This window comes from Dasypus novemcinctus, chromosome 20, assembly GCF_030445035.2.
Source record: "Dasypus novemcinctus isolate mDasNov1 chromosome 20, mDasNov1.1.hap2, whole genome shotgun sequence".
NCBI classification, from domain to species: domain Eukaryota; kingdom Metazoa; phylum Chordata; class Mammalia; order Cingulata; family Dasypodidae; genus Dasypus; species Dasypus novemcinctus.
In genome coordinates this window covers 8499648-8526206 of record NC_080692.1, presented here as the reverse complement: position 1 = coordinate 8526206, position 26559 = coordinate 8499648, and the positions used below count along the sequence as shown (strand labels likewise).

Sequence of the window (26559 nt, the reverse complement as noted above, 5' to 3'; positions counted from 1 at the left end):
ATATGTAAAATGGCAGTTTTGGTTCTATCTTAAGGTCATGCTATAGTTTTGCTTTTCAAAACAACGTAAAGTGAGTTTAGGAAGATTTTCTAAAATGTTTTTCAAAAGCAAATTTCAATTTCGTTTCCGTTATCTAAAAGGCACCCCCCTCCAACACATACAAACATACACAAACTACTGAAAATACTGAGGATAGTTGCTATAGAAAGACTCACTTTCATTCTATAATTCATTATTTGGTTCATAAAAAAGGGGAAGGGAGATTCTGACCAACTTTAAGACATTCAATTCCTAGTTCTCATGCACACCGGATATGGAACCAGTTCCCTAGCTAAGTATAATGACAAAAGGAGAAACACTGGATTAAAAACAAATGTTGAAAGGTTTACTACACAAAAGACTTCTTGAAGTCCTTAAAATGCTAATATAAGTGGTTAGGGCGTCCGTCTACCACATGGGAGGTCCGCGGTTCAAACCCTGGGCCTCCTTGACCCGTGTGGAGCTGGCTCATGCGCAGTGCTGATGCGCTCAAGGAGTGCCCTGCCACGCAGAGGTGTCCCCCGCATAGGGGAGCCCCCCGCACAAGGAGTGTGCCCCGTAAGGAGAGCGGCCCAGGGCGACAGAAAGTGCAGCCTGCCCAGGAATGGCGCTGCCCACACTTCCCGTGCCGCTGACGACAGCAGAAGCGGACAAAGAAACAAGATGCAGCAAAAAGACACAGAGAACAGACAACCGGGGGAGGGGGAGGGGGAGGAATTAAATAAATAAATCTTAAAAAAAAAAAAAAGCTAATATACGTTATCTTGACTGTAGGCAACTTTACGGTTGTTTATGGAAAATTTATTAAAATATTATGGAACAGCTTTGTTCCAAGGATCTAGGGTCTGGAATAGGCTTTAATCGCCAGAAGGGTGCATGAGAATTACCTGTGCAGCTTTTTAAAAATGCATATATGCCTGGGCCCCTTCCCAAGATTCTGATTTAACAGACAGACCTGGGTCCCAAACAACCATGCTTTGAAAAGGTATCACATTCTGAAGCACTTCTAGATGAGAACTACCAGTCTAATAGAATTCAAGTCTTCTCCTGATACCTGCTTCCTTTCCTTATTTTCAAGTTATCTACCAGAAGTCTCCCCCAATGATTTTACCATAAACTGAATTGCTTTCTTAGAAGGATATAATCAAGATAAAATTCTAACAATAACTCTGTCATTTACAGATAATATGGCACTCTAATCACAAAGATGGTAGACGTTATTCCTAATAAAAGTAATTCACCTATAACCATAAATAAATGAAGAGTTGAACTTACCCGTTCCACAACTGCATTATGATATGGGAGCTCCTCCTCACTGCAGAGGAAAAATAGTACATGTGAGATAGTTTTAAGCTGAAATCATAAAAAACTTTTTTTTTACAATTATATACCTACAGGTACATGTAATATATATTTATGCAATCGTAAGTTACATAAGCTTCCACTCCACTGAGTTCACCATAAAACAATTTAGCTCTCTGTAACCATAATGTCGCCCAATCTTCAAATCTCTAGACCTGCACTGTCCAATACCATAACCCCCACCAACCACAGATGACTATCTAAGTTCAGATGTAAATTAAAACTAAATAAAATTAAAAATCCAGTTCTTCAGTCTTACTAGCCACATTTCAGATGCACAATAGCCACGTAGCTAGTAGCTACCATACTGAACAGTGCAGATGTAGAACATTTCCATCATTAAAGAAAATTCTATTGGACAGTGCTGCCCCAAACCAGGCTTCAGAAAACTTTTTCTGTAAAGGGTCAGACAGTAACTACTTTAGACTTTGTTGACCTTATGGTCTCTATTGCAACTACTTAACCCTGTTGTAGCACAAAGCCGACACAGACAATATGTAACCTGAGTATGGCTGTGTTCCCATAAAAATTTATAAAAACAGGCTGAAGGACAATGTGACCTGCAGAACACAATCTGCCAACCTCTACTCTACACCATCACCTCTACTTCATGATTCAAACTACAACCTATAATAAGTGACCGCCTAAAAACTCGGCATAAAGAAATCAAACGGCCTCCAACAAATCTATGAATGAAAAAGAGAACTTCAAACGTTCATTCTGTACAATAAGGAAAGTTTCAGGATAAAAGATCAAAGTCATGTTTTGTGAAATCATTTCTGATATGAAATATTCTGACCCTCGTGTATTATCTGTCAGTGATATAACAATAATGTGTTACCTATAAACAAACTTATCTGCTTTGAGTTGCTATCTCAGCAGCACTAATGTTTTGGCAATGTTATGTACATATTCCTGCCTGAGTTTATTTTAAGACCAAAGAATAACACTTTTAAGAACATGATAGATTAGTATTCAAGATTCCAGGGTTTTAAGGACATTCTTGCTACTCTGAAGAGCCCTCAGATGAACCACTAAGCTACAGAGATGGAACTGACAGAATGTAATAGCCAGATCTTTGAGAATATTCCAAACCCCTCATTTCCCAGATAAGAAAACTAACATTTTCACTTAGCCACAGAAAGTGATGTCTAATATAGAGATATTCAGCATTATCCAACTCACAGGCTTTAAATTAAGATAGACAAGATCTTTAGATCATGCAGGAACTTACAAAGAAAAGAGTCAAAGACTGAGAAACCAATTTTCAAGGAGAAAAGATGCTTTGAGGATTAAATACAGAAAGTTTTCAGGCCTCATAGATGGATGGCAGAGCTAGAAAGAGGTTGGTTCCTATATGGATTTTCTTACATTATTTCTTCATACCTGAAAGCCTTTTCTACAGAATCTACTGTGTGCACACACCTATCTCCAGAGAACCTTTCCTCCTCAAAGCCTAATTTTCACAACCATTCAAGAAGAAAGGCAGGAGAATGCCACCTTATCAACAGCTACATGCAATGTTCAAAATGTCAAGGTAAAGCATTGCACCAGCATCGGGCACAATGTCTGGCACTTTGAAGGAGTTCAATAAATATTGCTGAGTCAATGTATGAATGAAAAGATGGATGCATGCCTACAGGTGCATACACATCTTTACCTTGTGCCCTAAATAAGAAAGAAAGGAGCAAATCTGGGGGAGTGCAGAGTGTTCCTTTAGGTCAGCAACTACAGCCCATGTGTCAAATCTGGTTCACCACCTCTCTTTCTAAATAAAGTTTTAAAAAATCAGCAGAGTTCTGTCCTGTCTTCTCAATCAAATCTAGGATAAGACCTAGAAATCTGGTTTTAAAAAAATCACTTCCCAGCTGATTCTAATGTGTAGGCAACTTAGGCAGCTACTGGCCTTGACAGTTCTAAATGCTCTATTTGTCCTTAGAAAGTTCATTCACACACCCAGATCTGAACATTAACCCACACAAATATGCAATCATCTCCAGTCACAGTTGTAGCCAAGACTGACTTACTTTAAATTTCAAAAGTGGGGAGGGAAGTATAAATTTAAAACAGTACAGTATAAATTTAAACAGTCATAGGTGAAGATTCTTCTGTTAGGTTATTGAAGTCAACTGAAGATCAAAGTCTTCCAATGATAAACGCACAAGAGAACTTTTCAGATATGCTAATAGCATTAGGTATGATAACACCACTTTATATCTATCCAGAATTTTATAAAGTATTCTTACATTTTATTTCTGCAAAGTCTCAAATACTCCTTAAAGTATCTTAGAAAGCAGTTATTGAATCCTGTTGTACAAATGAGGCATGAAATAGTTAAATGACTAGATGCCTACAAAACCACAAGAGCACAAATTCTCCTTCCAGAACTGTTTGTTTTTTACCCTCAAAAAAATGTGAAACAAAATAGTTTCTAAATGTAAGAAAATGTAACAGAAGGAAAAAACAAGGGATGAGTGGTATAAGTTACTGCTATGAACAACACAAGAAATTGTTTTTCCTTTAAAATTTAATCATATTTTATACAAATAAAAATCCCTTGCCTTTTCCTATTGAAAATAAAATTGGAACAAAATATATTTGAACGAGAAGTCAGTTACTCACTGTAAGTATACAGAATCAAAGTATAGACATGAACAGAAGTGGAAACCTCAGTCAGCAATGCCAGAACCAAAACAGACTGATTCACATCATTTACAGAATCAAAGTCACTTTAACCACTGTATATGTTTAGGCCTCTATCAACTCTTTATATTACATACTCAGGATAAATGTTATTAATTTTGAGAACAATAACATGAACACACTTACAACTAAGGAAGATCAATGGCATTTCTTTTCCCTGCTCATTTTTAGGCTACAACACACTAAAGTTCTAATTGCTTATCCACAACGATATGTTTTATAATTATTTTAAAAATACAAATTGTTATTCATTTGCATTTAATTCTGCTAAATTATTAATACAACTCATTTATTGCACTTAATAGTCTTACCAAAATACAAAGACTATTGAAGTTTGTATTCTGAACTATAGTCCCATTTCAGTCACAGAGGTTAAAGTTGCCAGAAATTTAATAACAAAAAAGCAAGCTGCAGTACCATTCCTGGAATCTTAGTCATACTAACCATATTATAAATAAGGAAAATGAAATAGGTGACCAAGGAAACCAAAATAATCAAAAAAAAGTTTCCAATCTAAGCAACTTACTGTAAAAAGCCAAATCTATCTGTGACTTTGTAAACAAGGTAATTAGCATCTTCCCAAGGTTCAATCTCTGCGCCTTCTCGTCCCTAAAAAAGTGGAGCAAAAAAAAGGTATTATTGTGAATTTATGAAACTGAATTATCTTTTAAAACAAAAAGACCAAAACACAAGAGCAATGTTATATATTACTAACAATAGGAGCTAGAAAGGAGACATTATCAATTTCACTTAACAAATGCTTATTTTCTTCTTTCTGAACTATTTGTGGCAACCATTTCTGGTAACATAATCACTGCTTTCCAAGTTATGAACTATGGAGGATATTGTACATAAGCAATAGCTGACATGGAATTAAGCCTTGAACAGACTAGGGTTCCTGTAAGAAGCAGACTGAGAAAGAGGGAGCAACTGGAGGCTAAGAAAACAGAGCTATGACAAATAAAATACATTTTAAATAAATAAAACCTCAGAAATATTTAAAAAGCTCACCTTCTAATTAGTTTTAAAGTTTATATGCAAATAAAGCCACCCAAGAATGAACCACCAAACTCAATATTTAAAGTGACCTTGTCTTAGAAAAAAATCTACCTTGCCTTTTCATTCAAGCTTCTCAGAAGAGTATGTGAAACAACTTGACTTTTTCCATCTTTACTTCATAGCCACATCAAACTGAAACTATATGGGCCAAGGTCAAAAACGACCTCAGTGTTCAAATCCAGTGGGCACTCCTCAGTCTTACCTAGTGGACCTTTCCAGGGCACTTGTAAGTGTTGCTCACTCCATATTCCCCAACTCCTAAGATGTCATCTCTCAGGGCTCCTCAAACAGCTCCACCTGCCCTTCTGTAATTTTCCTCTTGGGCTCCTCTAACTGCCAGTGTGTTGCCCTCAGCCCACTGCTCTTCTCACTCAAGGTACCTCATTTACTCTTGAGGCTTTTAACTAACGATTTAGGTGCAAACCCCAAATGTAACCATCTATACCAACTCCTTCCATATCAACAGTCGTATGGGCATCCCCATCTAAGTATATTTCACAGTTGCTCATATGCTATCCTGTGAGTGGGCTGTGGGCAAGAATTGCTGTAACTCTTTTCCAGGGCCTAATACAATGCCTAGTATGGTCATTAAGGGTTAACTGCATGGAAAAAATAAACAAAAAAGTATACAAAGGAATGATAGTTACATTGGTTTTAAATTAGGCAAGCAGTTGAATAAGTTAATTAAGTTTCATTACGCTGAAACCTAATCACAATAATGGGAAACTGTCTGATAATCCGAACAACTAACTTAGAAACAAACTCTGGGAACATACTGTCACGTTGCCTGTATATCTCCCCTGGAACAGGGCACAGTCCAGATTGCTTTCTATAATTTCATGCTGTTATTCTCATAAATAATAAAAAATAACAGATATAAAATTACATGCAAGAGATACAAATATATAACAAGACATTTCTAAATTACTGCTCCTGGGAGACATGCAAATTGTCAACAACTGCAATTTTTCAGAGCATCAAAAACCAGATTCCATAACTAATATAAGGATAAAACACTAATGGAAATTTCACCTAAATGTGTAAATTCAAGATTTCAGATTCATGTTAAATTTATAACCTTAATCATAAATTATGAATAAAATGGTTATTTAATTCTTTCACACACTTATTCAAATATAACATTGAGTACCCAGTATGAAACAGGATATGTTCTAGGTATTTAGGATACAAGAGTATACCAACCAAAGAAATTCCTACTCTCAAGTAGTTTACATTCTAGGAAGGAGAGCAGACAATAAACAACACAGATACATTAGACAGTATGTTAGATGCAGATAAGTACAAGAGGAAAAAAAATCAAGTAGGGAATGAGATACAGAGTGTCAGGGGCTACCAAACAGCAAGGCTGGAGACGTTCTCACTAAGACAGCATCTGGGTAAGATCAGAAAGGGCTGAGGCAATGAGAATGGAAGATACAAGTGGTGTAGGCAGAAGAAACAGCCAGTGCAAAGGCCCTTTGGCAGGGGCCAGCCTAGTATGTTGGGGAAACAGCAAGAGACCACATAGCTGGAGCAGAGCAGCGGAGGAGGGAGAGAGAATTGGAAGATGAAGTCAGAGAAAAAAAGATGACCTCAACATTGACGTGAAGTTAACAAACCGCTTCTGCAATTTAAGCTGTTCAAAAAGCAAATCCATTTCTATTTATGCTTTTTCCAATAAAACTTACTCAAATAGTAAATTTGGATACTTACTCTGTCATATTTAGCAACTATTTCAGCTCGTTCTTGGGCAAGTTTGACTGCTACATCTTGGTCTGAATCTGTGGAGAAATCAAATTTAAATTAACTGTTGTTATTCAAAAAATTATAAAGTTGGTTTATTATAAAACTAAGTCAAAACAAATAAATATAAAATAAATCAATACTCCCTAAAATAACAAACCAGCAAATTCAAATAAAAAAAACTTAGAGGTGAGTTAAGTCTCTACAACTACAACTTGGAATATTGACACATTTGTCATTTCAATTTTCTATAAAATATTCAAAAGAAAGCAAAATTATAAACACAGCACTAACTTAGGCCATATGATAAATCCATTTTGGATCTCATTTCACTAAAATGGGTACTGAAATGGAATGGAAAGCTCAATCTAAATTTTCAGATGAAACTCATCTATCTGGATAAAAGATGAGAAGGGCATTCAAGAAGGCTTTTATAAATTAAGGTAACTTGTCCACAAAACAAACTAGCACAAGATGTATTTCACGAGTTAAAATATCTTACATGGTGAAAATAATGTCTTAATTTAGCCTTTCACATGGCCTTTATCTAATACCTCAACTACTATAATCGTCTACTGACTGGTCTCTGGACCTCCAGTTTTACTCCCCGCCCCTTCCTCCCCATCTTCCTTATTACCACCAGGATCTTTTGAAAACACAAATCTGACAACAAAAGTAGTGATCCTAACATGAAACAGTATGGGTATGACTACATATCCCAGGAACCATAAATAAACGTTAAAGACCAATGATAGGGGAGTGAATGTAGCTCAGGTAGTTAAGTGCCTGCTTCCCATGTACAAGATCCCTTGTTTGATGCCTGGTACTTCCTAAAAACTAAACAAACGAAAAAAACAACTCTCACTGGGGAGAGGGTGCAGCTCAGTGGTTGAGTGCCTGCTTCCCATGGACAAGATCCTGGGTTCAATTCCCTGGTACCTCCTTTTAAAAAAAAAAAAAGGGCTAATGATAGACTGTATAAAAGGCACTTCTGACCAATAAAAAAATAAGCCAATTCCAGCCCAGAAAATTGGGCAAAGATCATGAGCAAGAAATTCACAAGAGTAACAGCAGCAGCAACTATATCTGTGTTCTTACTAAGTGCCTGGCAGGCAGCAAGGAAGTGCCAGGATTTTAAACAACGTGTCCAAGATTACAAAGCTGGCAAATAGCAGAGCTTGGATTTTTTTTTAATAGAAAGTTGTTTTTTAAAAAAGATTTAATTAATTAATTAATTAATTTCTATTCCCCCCCCCCATCCGCTTTTTTTATGCTGTCTGTCCTGTTTGTTTTCTTTCTTAGGAGGCACAGGGAACCCAACCCAGGACCTCCCATGTGGAAGGGAGGCACCAGTCACTTGAGCCACCTCCACAACCCCTCCATTGCCCATAATATTAACCACTACTTTATACAAATGGTTCCTAAAGATGAAAAAGGTCTTCCAGTCGAAGATGGCAGATGGAACAAACTTTCCCATTCTTTCCTTCTAAAACCCCACTAAAATGACAATATAGGAATTACTTTAAAAGGCAGAAATCCACAAGAACAAAGGGAGAGAGACAGAGACAGACAAGTAAAAAAAAAAAACCTGTCAAGTTGGAAAGATATAGACCAGAGAAAGCTGAACACTAAGTCAACAGCTGAAAGGTGAAAAACAACCAAATTTACATTTCAAACAATCCCTCCCCCCCACACACACTCCCAAGGCCCAGCAAATGCCAGTTCCTGGGGAGAAGGGTGGCGTTAAAAACAACAGAGTCCTTAAAACTCGACCCCTTCAAAGCTGAAGGGACGTGCTGCAGGAGTGCAGCAGAGGTGGGCACAGGGAAGAGAACCAAATCCTTGTCCTCCAAAGCAGGAACCAAGAGATAATGCCTGAAACCGAGAAGCAGTGTGTAAGGCGCTTTAGATGGCACTGTGGCAATAAACAGAAAAAGGATGAGCTAACATAATGGAGAGAGATTACTTTTATGGAGTGGGCAGTCTTACAGACTGTTGAATTTTTAAACCAAATAGAGCTCTGATAAAATTAAGACCCAAATTTAAAAACAAAGTCGTGGAAAAAAAATAACCTCATTAGTAACTAAAAAGATGTAAGTTTTAAAATATTCTGTACCTTTCAGACTAACCAAAAAAAAAAGGCATTGATATTATTCATGTTGGCAACAGTGCAAGTAAATTTGCAGTTTCTTACACAACAGGTAAACACATAAATTTATAAGATCTTTCTAGAAAGCCATCTGATAATACATATCAAAAATCTTTAAAATGTGCATATGCGCTACCCAATCATTTCACCTCTAGGGATTTATGCCAGTGAAATAATCAATTAAGTGCAGAGTTGTTTATAACAGTAAAATAGCTAACTGGAAATTTTTTAATATTTTAAAGGTTATTTGGAGAAAAAATGTTTTGTGTCACTGCTTTTCTCATTTAGACTACAAGATGTCAATGTACTACCCTCTGGCAGAAGTGTGAATAAATAAGTAGAATAATTCACTATAATAACAAAAATACGGACTAGTTCAGATCTTCATAGTGAACTAGTGGAAACAGAAGTCTGAAATAGTCTGAAATAATCAACTCAGTTGCATGCATATTCATAATCCTCTTTTGACTTATGAGCCTTCGTCAATTCCTTTTTTCTCCTCTTCTGTTGCCCAACTTTATAACATTACACTGGCACATCTACCAAAGGGATAAGGAGAGCATATTAATAAAAATGAAATTCAAACTAGGGCACCTGACTACTTATTAAAGTCCATTTAATTATCAGAGTTGCTAAGTATGAATTTCTATGGTAATTAGGTCAAATTCCATGGATGAGTGCTTTCTTCTAGTGTATTTTAAACCAGTCCTTTATTCCTGGCTACTGGTCCTGTTAATGTGGGCTACCGGTGGGAGGCTCTTTGTCTCTTCAGAAATACCCTAAGCTGTCTGTCCTGACTTGTGGGTGTGGGATAGTAAGACGCTGCAGTCCTGCCCTTGGTGACCATAGCAAAGACTCCAGTCCCAGGAAACAGTTTAGCAATGCAAACTCTATAAACTTTAATTATTCAGGGAAAATGCAAACCAAATGTGCTAAAAGCTTATCTAGAATGTATAAGGTCCATGCTAAAAGCTTACCTAAAATGTGGAAAATATATGCTAATTCAAGCGTATTGAGCACTGAAACAAAAAACAATTTAACCCTTCCTCTCTGTATAAAAGGAACTCAAAATTCTTGTTCAGGGCTTGGATTTGAAACAGAAAGCTACCGAGTCCGGCCGGCCATCAATAAATGATTTTTCTTCTCAAGATCATTCTTGAGTCCTGGCCTTTCTATATGCAAATAATTGAACCTCTCTCAACTTCTCAACAATGTGAGTCTCAACTCTATTTCCAACTTACAAGATAACAAAGAAAAGTTCAAAAGCGTAAAGGCAAGAACTGGAAAGGGTATGGAACTGGGAAGTGAAGATGGAAAGTATCCCAGAAAAACTTCATTGTGGCAAACTTTTAAGACAAAGTTTTATACACATCACCTTCATTCTAGAGATTTCAGAAAAGACAAACCCAAAGAATATAATGGTTTTACAGAAATTGGAAGAAATTGTATCCTAATTTTAAGGATAAAATATGATGCACTTTAAAATGATCTGAAGTTGGGAAGCAGACTGGGCCCAGTGGTTAGGGCATCCGCTTACCAAATGGGAGGTCCACGGTTCAAACCCCGGGCCTCCTTGACCCGTGTGGAGCTGGCCCATGCGCAGTGCTGATGCGAGCAAGGAGTGCCCGGCGACACAGGGGTGTCCCCGCGTAGGGGAGCCCCACGTGCAAGGAGTGCGCCCCGTAAGGAGAGCCGCCCAGCGCGAAAGAAAGTGCAGCCTGCCCAGGAATGGTGCCGCACACACAGAAAACTGACACACAAGATGACGCAACAAGAAGAAACACAGATTCCCATGCAGTTGACAACAACAGAAGCAGGCAAAGAAGACGACTCAGCAAATAGACACAGAGAACAGACAACTTGGGGGGCGGGGAATAAATTAAAAAAATCTTTTTGAAAAAATAAAAAATGAAATGATCTGAAGTTGATTTTAAATCAAATAAATGAATTCCAAATCTAAATTCTCTTAGAATTATCTATTGTCTTTGTATTTCCCCACAGTAAGAAAATTTTATATTAATGATTATATTCTAAAAAGAGTGTTAAAGATTTAAAATCAAATTAATTCAATAAACTATATGCCCCCCCCACCTGTTTCTTTAAAGACACTAAACGGAAAATGTCCAATCTTTCTCAACAGTGACTTCAGAGACATTATCTAATAATCTGCATTGTGAGGCAATCATCTATTAAGTAAGACACAGTATTCTTATGCAGGACTCACTAGAGTTAAATCAGGTTTCATACCGCCTACAGAGTAGGTGAGAAGTTTAAGAATTACACTAGAATATCTGCTTTGGTTTCATTCTTACTGCTTATTTAGAAACTCCACTACAAGAACAAAGAGTGCCCTAAAACACTGGCCACATGCGCAGTGCTGATGTGCACAAGGAGTGCCGTGCCACGCGGGGGTGTCCCCGTGTAGGGGAGCCCCACGCGCAAGGAGTGTGCCCCGTAAGGAGAGCCGCCCAGCACGAAAGAAAGTGCAGCCTGCCCAGGAATGGCACCGCACACACGGAGAGCTGACACAACAAGATGATGCAACAAAAAGAAACACAGATTCTCAGTGCTGCTGATAAGGATAGAAGCAGTCACAGAGGAACACAAACCGAATGGACACAGGGAGCAGACAACTGGGGGGGAGGTGGGGGAAAGGGGAGAGAAATAAATAAAAAATAAATCTTAAAAAAAAAAAAAAAAACACTGGCCACACTGAGCAATGAATGACAACGGCTGTCCGTATCTAGGTGGAAGTGTGCACAGAGTTCCAGGCACCTACTGAAGGGTAACAGCCAGGTTAGTTGGTACTTGTTATCACATGTCAATATCAAACAAAAATCTAATCATGGCACTGTTAACTTCGTGACCATACTATACAATGCCTACTTTTAAAATATACTTGATTCTTTAAAGTTCTTGTTGTAAATTGAATTAAAGATCTTATTAAATTATAATTGTCAATTTTTAAAATGCTTTTTAAAATGCTGTTGTCATTTTTTTCCATAAATAGGTGTTTAGAGATGTTTTCCTATATTCTTGTGTATTTGATGCAAATGTATTCTAATCCTTAGCTGTTTAAAATATGCCTCTTATATATTTTGAAACCCTGTTATATTAGTTGTAATGAACAATTCATACAAAATTATTTAATTTTAAGTTCAATCCAATAAAACAAAACTGATGACAGACCATTTTTTTCTAGCATATATTTTGAGAGATGAGTGTTAAACAATTTCAATTTTAAAAGTACTTTACCCCTTGTTTGAAAATCAGTTTGGCCTTGGAGAATTAACAGTATCTTCAGTCCTCACAGAATAAACTTACTTATTCCAATATTTCATTATTATAGGTCCTGAGTATTGGGAATGGAACCATGCCCCCCACAAATGGCATGTCCAAGTCCCCACTCATGGCCCTATGGGTGTGAAACCATTTGTAAATAGGATCTTTGAAGACGTTATTAGCTAATGAGGGTGCACCTTAATCCAATATGGCTGAAGTCCTGATAAGCAAAGGAAAGTGGACATGGAAGGAGGAAGCCAGGGTGGGCAGCCAGAAGCTGGAAGTCAAAGGAACTGGAAGAGAAAGGAGACACCACCACCACGTGTGTTGTCATGAGACGGAAAAGCCAAGGACCATGGATTTCCAGAAGCCAGCCCCAAAATGCCAGTCTTTCCAGAGAAAGCAGAGCCTTGCTGATGCCTTTTGTACTTCTCTGCACCTCAAAACCCTGAATCAGTAAGTTTCCATTGTTAAGTCAACTCATTGTATTTGTTTTAGCTGCCAGAAAACCAAAACAATGAACACATCAAGAGTGTTACATGGTAGCTCACACATTCTGCAACTAACTGAAACAAAGAAAAGCAGAAGGGAGGCCTACTTTAAACCATCTGTGAATCTAGTACAAGAAAGAAAAAGTTTGAGATGCATTCCATCTTTTTATAAGTGGAAAAAAAGACCTCGCTGTGGTTACACAGATTTTAGATATTCAAACAAAGATGCTCTTTGTTGAGGGTAAAACATGGCTTTTAGGCTAGGTCCCAAGTATGACCCACACCAGCCTACACCCCACATTCTATCTCACAATAGGGCCTTTAAACAAGCTCCTCCGTAGTAGGCCTAAATTTCTTCAAAATGTAGCCATGTTCTTGGCACTTTTAATAAAGCTTGTCATGGAGCAACAAAGAAAAATTTTATTTAAAGCAGTAAACTAATGCTAAGTAGGAATGTTCTTCGCCTCAAATAAATATCATATCTTAACATAATGTTTAATTATAATTTTTAATATGAAAACTTCAGCCCATTTCAGACACTGTAAGCAAATGCATGCTAAAGTCATGGCTTTGGAAATTTTTGACACACGAAACTGAAACATGTTTTATAACACTATATATGTATTTATTTATATATAACTATTGCAGGATGGCATTCTGAAATTTTCTATTCTATTCTATTGATTCTTTCCTTCTTCCCTTCATTTCTTTCCTTTTCTTTCTTTTAAATGGGTAGGGATTGGCAATTTGGAAACCACTTGGCAAAAGTAAGAAAATTGTTGGAGGCATACCTATGAAAACTGATTACACTTAATTGGACACTAATGAATTAAATCTATGCTCAATTTAAGTCAGTTGAAACACAACATCAGCAAAAAATCTCAGAAACTTAGAAGGAAAAGTTAGGTCATATACCAAGGAATGAGAACTAGGCTGGCTGACTTATTAGCTAGAAGATAATGATGCACTATGGTCAAAGTTTTAAGAAAAAAGTTCTCATGAATTTAGAATTCTATATATACCAAGCCAAATTATCAAATAAGCGTAAGAAATTTTTTTTTTAATTTTGTTTAGATATTACAAGCTGTGGCGGGTTGAATAATGCCCACCAACCCACCCCACCCAAAAAAAACCCAAAGATATCCACACTCTAATCCCCAGAACCTGTGAATGCTAGCTACCAAACATGGCAAAAAGGTCTTTCCAAATGTAATGACATTAACGATCTTGAGAAGGGAAAAAGATCCTGGATTACCGGGATGAACCAATGTCATCACAAACCCAACTTAAACCATCAAACGAAGTAAAGGAAGGAACAAAGTAAAGGAAGCAAGATACACTTCCAACAAGAGAACCTGAACTAGCACTTATTTTGATAGTCATTCTATGTGAGACAACTAAACATGAGCACCTAGAAGTTACATATATCTGTCCTCCCCACCCAGATCCCTTATTCTGAAATAGCATCCCATCCTAAAAGACCCTAAACCCAAGCACTGGGTGGTTTACCCGTACACCAATTCCATACTTCTTTGCACTCCTGGCCCAGTCTTACTCCCATCTCTCATTACTCAGTTGATCCCACACCAAACAAAAAATGTAAAAACTCAGAAACCCATTTATCTTCTTTCTCTTCCTTCCCCCACTATTTTAATAATCTTAGAAAAATCATTTGGCTTCCTTTTTTCTCATGTTCACTTGGGAACAACAATAATGAAAGATACTGATCACAGCCGAAATTATAAAAATTGCAAGGAAAAAAACAGCCAAGGGCCGAAAGCCAGATATATGAAAGAACTAATGCCATAAATTCCAAAAGTCCTCAGCAATGCCCAGATTTCCTCTTCAAGCCAGCCACATACATCTTCAGATTTCTCTAGTTTAATAGGCATTTCTGATAGAATTCAAAATAAATAAGCCCAAATGCTTATCAGTGTAAATATGATTTATACCCTTTCATTCTGAACATTTCTATTATATCACTATATAATCATATTAGCATTTCTATTGCTTTAATTTTTTTTTAAATTAAATTTGCCTAACATATTACTTCAAACAAATTCTTACTGAGAAGCCCAATTGGCAAGAAAGGGCAGTGAGTGGGGTTGGGGAGAGATGTGCCTAAATTCTCCTAGCTTGGTCTCCCCCCTTACGCACACCCCCACCCCCACCTCCAGTGACCCAAAAATCTACACAGTACTTCTAGGGTAATGGAAACAGAGGAAGTCAGTTCCATCTACCTGCCTCCTTTTGTTAGTATATGTGTAATGCTCTGCTTGAATGATCTCCCTTCCAGTAACTTCCCAGATCCCAACTCAGTCTCCCTTTTAGAGAGTTCCCACAAGTGACCACGTCTTTCTCTTTCTTTTGCAAATAAAAAGATAGCACTTTGTAATTGATAGGTTAGCTGTTTTACGGGGTTTGGTTTATCCGTAAGCATTTATTTTTATGATCATTAAAAACAGGATATATCTCCAAAATTCTAAATACAGAGTCCCCAGACCATGTGGATAGTTAATTATCTCTAGAACCTAATAAAATATTTAAAGTTACAGTTTTAACAACAATAATTTTTAAAGCCCTAGAAATAATTGCTGACAGCATTCATAGTAATAGAGAGATTTTTTCTCTCAAATTTAATCATAAATTGAGTTGAAGGCTGCTTTTATACACTCTGCCTTACCACTACACCAAGAAAAGTAGTACTGACCACTTCGTTTACTCTACTGTACTTCCATTCTAGGACCTGCGGTGCTTCATTGAATGCATTGATTTACATGTCTGCTCTAGTAAACCGTAAGTGCCATGAACAAAGGAACATACATACCTCATTCATCTTGGTATCCCTAGTGCCTATCACAGTGCCTAGCACATGGCAGGTGCTCAATAAACATTTCCTAAAAGAATGAAAACTTCCTAAAAAGTAATTACTTAAGAGAATTCCCCTAATATTGAATATACCCATTTATTTTTAAAATTAGACTTATAAGCTATTTTCCAGATAAACTCTCATTGAAAAAAAGTATTCCTTTGCTGAAGAATCTTAGCTTTCTCTTACATAGGTATTTTTTTTAACATATGATGTGTTTACTTCAGGAAGTACCAGGGATTGAACCCAGGATCTTGTACATGTGCAACAGGTGCTCAATCACTAACCTACGACTGCTTCCCTCTTAACATATTTTTATTCTATTTTTTTCATTCTATTTCATAATGGTATTTAAATTCTTAAGACTCTCAAATTCAGAAAAGATTTGCTGGACTGTGCAAGTGACCAAGAGGGTAATTATCTTAAGTCAGGATGCATTAATAAGCCCTTTCCCCTTCAGATCGAATGCCATGTCCTCCAATCAGCCAACAGAGGAGACATTCTCATCCCTATCAGTCTCCTGTGTCTTACTTTTGAAGAAGAAACAGTATCACTACTGACTCCCTAGAACCCCAAAATCATACTAGCAATTCCCACACTTATGTGTAAAATGATTTACAAAGAAATTGGATATGAAGTGATGAAAGATTTAAATGCCATGACTACTGATGAGAGAGATAATTGCCAGCTGTTAAATATGAGTGTTAACTCCCACATTTGGGGGTGGGGTTAAATGACAAAACTGCCAACTACAGATACTTATAACAAAGATAAACATATGAATCATTTTACTCACTATACCCACCTACTGACAGGGACAAATTCAAGATTATACCTCAGCTGCCTTTCCAACAGTCTGAATGTTTTAGCAGATGACACAAGAACTATTTGTAACAACTTGTCTGTGGATATTTTAAAGCTTATTATTAAGTTTACCATGTGCCAGACACAAAGCAGGGCATTTAATACACATAATCTCACTTAATCCTTCCAAGAATCTACTATATTAGTTTTATTACTCTCTTTATAGAGATTGAGGTGTGGAAAGGTTAAGAAACTCAGGTCATATGGGAAGTGGCAGAGCAGGACTTAGAGCCAGGCTATCCAACTTCAAAGCCATGTTTTTAACCACAAAACTATGTTGTTGAAACATAAATAGATGACCTCAATTATATTTCTTCTCACTACTGTTGGTCCTTTCATTTCTTTCCTTATAAACAAATCTATCTGTGATTCCTGTGAATTCTTAACCGTTGTGTTTTCTGGCTTCCAGTAGTGTCTTCCAATCTCATCACATTGAATTGTCAATTATTTGAGCAAATTGGAGAGAAATAGTGCCGTGAAGAATCCAAGAACAATCTATATGAAATACTGTTTGTGATGATAAACAACTGTACCTCTCTATTATGTTTTTTTCTTTTATTACAATAACATAAATATAACAAAATTTGCTATTTTAACCATCTTTTAGTGTACAATTCAGAAGCATTAATTACATTCACAATGTTGTACAACCATCACCACTCCATTACCAAAACTTTTTCATCACCCTGAACAGAAACTGTGTTCTCATTAAACAAGCCTGCCCCACTTACCCCTCCCCCACGTCTCTAATCTACTTTGTCTCTATAAATTTGCCTATTCTAGATAGTTCATATATAAATGGAATCACACAATATTTGTCCTTTGTGCCTGGCTTATTTCACTCAGCATAATGTTTTGAAGGTTCACTCATATCGTAGCATGTATCAGAAGGCCATTTCTTTTTACTGCTGAGAAACATCCCATTGTATGCAAATAACACATTCTGTGTATCCATTCATTTGTTGATGGATGCTTGGGTTGTGTCCATCCCCTTTTGGCTATTAGAAATAGTGCTCCTATGAGCACTGATATACAAATATCTCTTCTGAGTCCCTGTTTTCAAACTGTTATAAATTGTGTTTTAAGATGATAACAGGAAGTGATTGAGAAACACACAGAAAGTTTGATACAATAATCACCAAATGGATACTAAAACTAACTTTACCAAAATACTTCATGCTTTTAGTTAATAACTAAATCAAATGCCTTCATGATTAATTTCCATGATTATGGAAAACATCTATTACATCTACTTAATTCACTTAAGTTTCATGACTCTTTTCCCAGCTTATTCAGAATTGTAAGGATATACAATTATACTAATTTCTATGAAAGTTTATGCTTATTTCAGTCTATTGAGCATTAATAAGAAAGTATGCAATTATAACATATTTGTATAGACCACATATAAGACAAGGAGGTTAGAAAAGAACTCATAGAGTGCCCATACTGACAATAAAAAATTCCACAGTGTTTGGCATACTCTACTCTCAATGTAATGGTAACTTTTCTACTCTTTAACTAAAAAATATGATACACCAAAAAACTAATTGTGCCAAAAATGACGTGCAAAAAACAGAAACGAACTAATACCTAGAACAACTGAGAAGTAGGACTTAGGCTCGAACCATACAGCCTGAGGAGCATAAAGGAAAAACTATATTAATACAAAAGCAGAAGTATAGGATATACAAGTATTATTTGACCCCTAAATAGCCCTTAGGTTCAAACCAGACCATAAAGCCTTCAAAAGTCAATAGCATGGTAATAATGAATAGGACATTATAAAAGTGCTCATATCACACTAAAGTTGTCATTTATCCAATCATCAAAAAAAAAAGGTAGCCTAAGTTCCAAACAGTACTGCAGAATTCTCCCAACATGTAGCTGCTTTCAACATAGCTTACCTAACAAATCCTAAGAGCAATATGATGCATAAAAGGTCTCATGTTTATGTGTGTTTAGTATGATATGTATTTTTTATATCCTGTTAATGTTACTGTGCATATAAAGTTGTGTTAGGGCAACATCTAAAAATAAAAGTTGAGTCACATAACATCAAAAGTGATTTTATACTCATACACACAGAGTAGTCTCTTATCAGGAAACTAGATGATTTAAGTAGTAACTAAGAGCCTGGTTCAAAAGTAATACCTAAAATTTACTCTGTACAATCTAAATGCTTTATGTATATTATCTCATTTAATCACCACACAAAACCAATGAAGTATCATTATTGTTCAGATAAGAAAATTATTAGATTAATTAACTTGCAAAGATCACACAGCTTTTAATTGTAGAAGTGGCATTCAGACTGAGGCAATAAGGCTCTAGAGTACACTTCATCACTCTACATGGGCTTTGAATAATTAAAATGGCAAGCAAATGAACAAAGGTTTATTGAAAGAATCCGTCAAAAGAGATTCTCTAAGCAGCATTAAATAAGGGCAAGAGGCCAAGGAACTGCCCTCGACTCAACAGGGCACCAAGGAGGTGTTTCTGAATAGACAAGAGGCCAGAAAAATTGTAGAGAAAATGAAAGCTACTCAAGAGGAAGAGTTTGCTTACTAACAGCTCACATTTGTTGACCTTTTACTATCTATCAGGCACTGTGCCAAGTCCACATGTGATGTCATTTAATATTCAAATAGCTCCAGTAAATATACATCTTATAATGAGAAAAACGATGCTTAAAAGTCAAGAACCTGTCCGAGGGTACATTAGTTTCAGAGCCTGAATTCAAGCCCACATCTGGAAGGTTCCAAAGTCTGTGCTCTTATCCATCTTTCTACACAAGTTTAAAGAGTATGTATGTGTGTAGGCTGTCTAAATTAAATAAGTTGTAAACTAACAAGAAACCATCTCATGCATACTAACCAGGAAGTTGGTTATTTGATTTCAGTGTTTTCAAACCAATAGGCTGTGGTCGTATTTCTGCAAATGAATATCCTATTCCAATAAAAAGAAGAATCTTCATAAATCTGAAATTACGGCTTCCCAAATAACTTATTCTCTACACTTTCAGATATCCAGGATTCCGAGATTTTACTACAGTAATAGCATAAAGCTGACATAGTTTTTTTTTAAAGATTTAATTTTTTATTTTCTTCCCTCCTTCGCCCCCTCCAATTGTCTGCTCTCTGTGTCCATTTGCTGTGTGTTCTTCTGTGACCGCTTCTATCCTCATCAGCGGCACCAGGAATCTGTGTCTCTTTTTGTTGCATCATCTTGCTGCATCAGCTCTCCGTGTGTGCGGCGCCATTCTTGGGCAGGCTGCACTTTCCTTCACGATGGGCGGCTCTCCTTACAGGGCACACTCCTTGCGCGTGGGGCTCCCCTACACAGGGGACACCCCTGCGTGGCACGGCACTCCTTGCGCCCATCAGCAATGCGCATGGGCCAGCTCCACACCGGTCAAGGAGGCCCGGGGTTTGAACAGAGGACCTCCCATGTGTAGGCAGATGCCCTAACCACTGGGCCAAGCCCGCTTCCCTGTCACAGATTTTTAAGGATACAAAACATGTTTTCAGAGTATCTCATTATTTGCAAATGTTAAAACTGGAGTAGCTAAATATTGTTCTCATATACAACTATATACAATTACACTTATTTTTTATGTTTTATTATTTATCAACTCTCAGACACTGGGTAGGACACAGGGAAGCATGAACTCCCACAAGCAGCTCTTTCACACTGTCTTTTTTTGTCTTTGATTGATATTCTCTACTCACTATATCCAGTACATTTTTTTCCACAACTTCTTTTCAGCAACTTCTTTTTGTTATAGATATACCATATGTTATTCAGAACAAAAACGTATTGCCTCTAAAGTATGTCAACTTTAAAAAATAATATTTTCATGAATATACCAATCTGTGATTACACCAAATGCCATTATTGTACACTTTAGATGGACTGTATGGTTTGTGAATATGCTTCAATAAAATTTATTCAAAAAACAATATTTCCACCATATTACCTACTGTTGGCAATTTATAAGTATTCTACAAATACTTCAGAATTACCTTGACAAAGACAAGTTAATAGATACTATTCACAAAAGGTAACAAGATGGGGAAATGAATTTATTAGATTGTTGCCTCAACAGAGGCACAGGTGTTCAAGAGAGCATCTACTCACTAAAATTATTACATCAGTTTAATTTGAATATACTGTCAAATCATAAATATGGGTAAATTATGGTAAGGGCAGATATCTTCACAAATTTCTCACTCTTGACTGACAAACACCAAAATATAAGTAAAAGTATTTTCAAGCTGAGTTAGAGAAAAAACGCACTGCAGTATATTAATATAGCTACATCTCCAATAAATGTCTAGGCTCAAAAAATAAATCCCTTTCATTTTGAGCATTTTGTTGGTTACCACCCAGGGTAGGTAATAAAATTTCCTTAGCCTTATACTTAAACAAAATTTTAAAAACAATTCTAAAACTAGCCACAGTGTATTTAGCAATGTGTTGACTCAACAGTGTTTATGCTGAGGACCTGCAGTGGAGGGAGGGAGGTGATGAGGGAGGGAGCCTGGACCACCTGAGGGGCAGGAGAAATAAATCACCACACAGGGTGAGAAACACTTTAAGGAGAAAGGTGCAATTTGTACGGAACACCATAAACGGGGAAACTGACTCTGGCTGGGGGAATTGGTAAAGAACTCAAAAAGGTGATCTTCTATTTGACATCTCAGCTCTATTTGTCAAGGAAACATATTTCCTCAGTGTTGAAATGCGCTGCTAACACTGAAGAGCTTCCCCTCTGTTCTTTCCCTGACTCCCTCACTATTTCTTCTCAATCGTCTGAATTTATTCCTTTCCTTCTGCTTACCCTTTGAATATAAGAGGCTCCCCACAATTTGTCCTTGGCTCTTATCTCAATCCTGGTATTTGAAAATTAAACATTTCATCAGTTTCAACTTGGGAGCAATGCCCAATGGCCATGGCAATTTTACTGAAGCATGAGTTTGAATCATGGACTGTGTGTGTAGTGAGGTGCCCAGCTAGCTCTTACCAAAGCAGCTTTGTTTTTCTCTATTCATTAACACAAACTCACTAAATCTCATAGAAGGAGTAAAAAAAAAAAAAAAAAAAAATCAAAGCAGAACAAAAAATTCAGTAGCCTCAAAAAGAAAACACTCTAGTAATATTTGGGAGGCATTTCTGAACTGAGGAATTTGCTAAGGTAAATACACATAACCCCTTTAGAGGAGATCTTCAGAGGTCTTAAATTATAGATTTCACCAGAACTGTGCCAAATGAAGTCTGAAGTTATTCTTAATACCAAACAACAAATCATTAACCCACTGTGAAATATAAAACAATTTTTTTAAAAAAAAAACTGGAATAAAATGTACTAAAATGTTAATAAATGGATACTGCTGAAAGGAAGAAAAACAATTTTTTTCCTTCTTTACACTTCCACAGCTTTTTCCAAATTACTAATAAGCATATATTACTTTCATTATTAAAAATTTTAAACTATAAAGAAAGACTTAGATTATCATTACAAAAAATAGTTAGAAAATTTTTTTAATGTTTTTCCAAATGCATGTTAGGCTTTTCAATAAAATAGAATCTTTTTAATAAAATAGTGTGATTAGAAGACAAAATTTGTTCCCCAATTTCTTAAAAGATTTGAGACAGAAAACTATAAAACAATTTTTGAAGAAAGGCATCTACAATCATAAAAATACAATTCTGCACTACTTGCTATAAATCCCCTTGGGATTCCACTTGGGATATGTAGTAGCCAGTCATGTAAATGAATAAAGATTAAATTAAGAATATAAACACCACCTTTCCCCAGGAGAAATGAGATGGATTACCCAGCTTTCCAATATGCACTAATCCAAAAATTAGGAACATCATTTCCTGCCAGTATGCCTAACTACCTAGCTACCATGAATACAGATATGGATAAAACACAGTTCCTCAAAAAAGATCACAGTCTCCTGAGGGAATCAAATACATAAGGTATCAACTGTAAATAATGTGATAAATGCCCTTTAATAGATTTTCTCTATAAAATGCCTACAGGGAAATTGACAGGAAAGAAGCAAAGTCAAAATAAGGTTTTACTGGGTAATGGATGTGGCTCAAGTAGTAAGGCCTCCGCCTACCATAGGGGAGGACCCCGCTTCAATCCCTGGGGCCTCCTGGTGAAAAAGAAAAGAAAGCATGCCTGCCGGCGAGCCAGTGCCCATGTGGCAAGCCGAGTGCCCACACGGTGAGCCAAGTGCCCGCACAGTGAGCCGAGTGCCCGCATGAGTGCCCACGTGGTGAGCCAGTGCCCGCACAAGTGCAGCAAGATGATGATGCAACAAAAGAGAGACAAAGGGGAGAGTCCAGGTGTAGCGCAGCAGAGACCAGGAAGTGAGGTGGTGCAATTGACAGGGAACCTCTCTCCAAATCAGAGGTTCTCAGGATCGAACCCTGGTGAATCCTGGAGGAGATAGAGGAGAAGAGAAGACAAAAAGAGAAACAGATACAAAAGAGCACACAGCAAATGTACACAGACAGCAAAAACAGCAGGGCGGGGAAGGGGAAGAAAAAATAAAATAAAATCTCTTAAAAAAAAATAAGGCGGCGGACTTGGCCCAGTGGTTGGGGTGTCCGCCTACCACATGGGAGGTCCCCGGTTCAAACCCCGGGCCTCCTTGACCCGTGTAGAGCTGGCCCATGCACGGTGCTGATGCGCGCAAGGAGTGCCCTGCCACATAGGGGTGTCCCCCGGGAAGGGGAGCCCCACGCACAAGGAATGCGCCCCGCAAGGAGAGCCGCCCAGTGCGAAACAAAGTGCAGCCTGCCCAGGAATAGTGCCGTACACACGGAGAGCTGACAAAACAAGATGACGCAACAAAAAGAGACACAGATTCCCGTGCCACTGACAACAACAAGCAAAGAAGATGCAGCAAATAGACACAGAGAACAGACAACCGGGGTGGGGGGGGTGGGGAGAGAAATAAATAAATGAATGAATGAATGAATGAATGACCTATGGGGGAGAAGAAGGGCTGCCAGGGGACTCCAAGTGACATAGTGCCTGGGAATCCTGAAATTTCACATTCAGATTTCTTTAAACTTATTCATTCCATTCTCACCCCATGCCCCACTCTCAGTTGCCTGGCTGTAAACCTTATATATAAGGTTTCCTTGGATTCTGAAGTAATCTTTTACACAGCAAAGAGTAAAACTCTTAAGGAAACATTAAATGGGAGGGAGGTGGGGGGCGGGGAGGGAGTCTCTTCCAGAATGTTGTACTTGATGAGTTATACTCATTTCCACATGAAATATCACCATATTCTAAAGAGATTAACCATAAAAAACATTTTAAATAAAAGACCTGCCTTCCTTCTCATTGTGGAAAACTTATCTTAGAAAGCACTGTTGCCAACTCATTAAGCTATCTGAAATTATAGAATGCATTTATAACAGTAACCTAAATTCTTCTTTGTAAATAAGCATGACCAACTCCAAAACACAGCACATTTCCGGGCAGTGGGAGTGGAACAATCAATGGCCCACAGAGCAATATGCCCAAGTTTTATTGTCGCTACTACAATACATACCTCACCCATGATTCTCCACCGGTGAGAAAGACACACTGCAGTGGCAGGAAACACAAAAAGAATGTGCAAGACTACTTACTATCAGAAATGGATGGCAGAGTAGGCTCAGAGCCTGACTGACAAAACAGCAGCTGCATTTCAACAAGGAAAATACCTCCTACTGGGGGTGATGATCCCACCTCCCCCCAGCCCCCCAGGACCTCCTCACCCTGGTATGATGCCAGTGGGACCTGCTCCTGGAATGAGGCCACCCATGGGAGGTCACATGTCAATGATGCCTGTCCCACGATGGTGCCCACTCAGCCAGGAATGACCTGACCAGGTTAAGGTTAGAGCGGAGCCTCTTGGAATCAGTTTCATATTATTTGTTCTACTTCACCAGGAGATATGGTGCTGTGAACTCTGATGAGTGTTTTCTAATAGCATGACAAGGAAGACTTGCTCCCCTTCCTATCAAAGAGCATAATTTTGGAGGGGAGTAGAGGGACAAAAAAATTTTTTTTTTTCTTTTGTACTGTGAAATGTGAAAATAAAGCTGTCAACTCATATTTAGGGAAAAAAGGGCAAGGCTCAGACCAGTGTGTCCAGTATACTTCTGGAGATCAGGATGCACAGAGATTCTCAAGAAAGCTAACGGGTGATCCTGGGGGAGATTAAACCTGGCTGGCTGAATGCAAGGGACACTTATTTTTCACAGTATAACCTTTAGTACATCTTGAATTGTTTTGCACATGCATGTACCACCTTATCAAATTATAAAAATAAATTTAGAAATAATTAAAGTTAGCAGAAAAACCCCACCTCAGGAAAGATTAAGGATTTAATACTCTTCAATTTGGGGCTTCTTCTACACAAGCAAACATGCTCTTCTCCGCCATGCCCCTAAATTTTCACCTTCAGTGATCACAAACATCAGAAGGGTTATGTGGGAGGCCCTCTGCATCCTGTTCAGATAGAATGCCTCCACCTTCCAGCTGTCCTCACAGCTCTAAGAGAGGGAAAGGAAGAACAGAAATTGAAAGAGACAAAAACTATGGCTAAGTGCTTCACTGCTTCTCTCTGCTGTGACCAAAGGAAAACCAATTTCTGCTCTCCCCTCCAGCAGACCATGCAGGCAGGGGGATACAATGTTGCAGGAAAAGATCAAATAAATAATTTAAAAAAAGAAAAACAAGGGGAAAAAAATAAAATAAAAAAGACCAGACATCTACATTCCACCTTCTTGACATGTAAGTAGAAGAGCAGATAAACACTTCCCTAAGCACCACAATGATCTATGAAAGGGTCAACATTTTCCTGAGAACTGTAGAAATTAAATAAAGGAGAATACAAATGTGAATTACATTTTATGCTCTTTAAGGATTAGGTCAAATACTTCAAAAATAAGTACAAACCAAATAACAAAACTTTAGGAGTATCTGTCTCAGCAGATTCTCTGTAACTTTCCTGGTCAAACTTTTACCAGATGAGATTTTTTAATGCTGAACAATCTGAGTAGATTTGAAATGGATGCCTTCTAGGATTTTCACTTATTTGGCTTTTTAAAAATGCCTTTTAAAGCATTTTTTTTTCCCTTTAAGCTCATATTTTCCATATGACACTTCTCTTGCCAACCAATTTTGTCAACCACAGTTCTTTTCAAGTACATAAATTTCAAGGTTGGAAAGGGATTAATTAATAAAACTTGCTGACAAATTTACATTATTATTAATGGTAAATTACTTTAGTTGACTACTGGTGGGCGAGTCCTTTGATTTCCAATGGGACCATTAATGCTTGACAACTTCACAAACTCACTATGTGTGAGACTCTTTGCAAGTACAAAGAAAGATAAAGCTCATTAAGACAAGATCCCTGCTCTCAAGATGCTTATAATCTGTAAAGGAATAAAATAATTCAATCAGAAGATGTGTGTTCAATACAGAACCTTACCAGCAAGGAGAAAGTACCAATCCTTCTAAAAGCACATCACACGAACCAAAGGCAACAAGCATGTTATTGCTGCATAATGCAAATTGATTCTAGCCTGACTAGAAAACTCCTACAAATTTTTAGGAGGCGATTATCTCAAGACAGAATTAAAACAGAATTCCATTCAGGGAGGTCATTCTTTGTTTATATCCATATTATCAATGACAGCCAATTTGGATTTTTCTTCTAGGAGATCCCTTCAGTTTGTGTCTTATGTTTCTCTAGGAATCCAAGCATGTAGAAATCAGAAACTCAAGGTGCTTGGCAAGTATAATGGAATGCCAACAGAAACTAAAATTAATTGCCTACTCCTTTAAAATGTTACCAAACACCATTTCTTTTGGGAAATAAGGTTATCTTTACCTATAAAATGTCTGGAATGTGTGTGGTTATATGTAAACACATGCAAGCCCTGGCGTTCCCAAAATCCACAGTCAATAGTTT

At 37.4% G+C, this 26559-nt stretch overlaps 1 protein-coding gene across 5 annotated transcripts in view; it reads right to left on the bottom strand.

The window, feature by feature from the left end:
* USP6NL (USP6 N-terminal like) overlaps window positions 1-26559 on the bottom strand; it is a 167458-nt gene that overhangs the window by 70979 nt on the left and 69920 nt on the right. For all 5 annotated transcript variants that reach the window (XM_058282410.2, XM_058282408.2, XM_058282411.2 and 2 more), the window contains exons 3-5: window positions 6877-6944; window positions 4631-4713; window positions 1315-1354 (exon numbers count right to left, since the gene is read on the bottom strand). In XM_058282410.2, the coding sequence (XP_058138393.1) occupies window positions 1315-1354; window positions 4631-4713; window positions 6877-6944 (191 nt within the window). The remainder of the gene's footprint in view (window positions 1-1314; window positions 1355-4630; window positions 4714-6876; window positions 6945-26559) is intronic.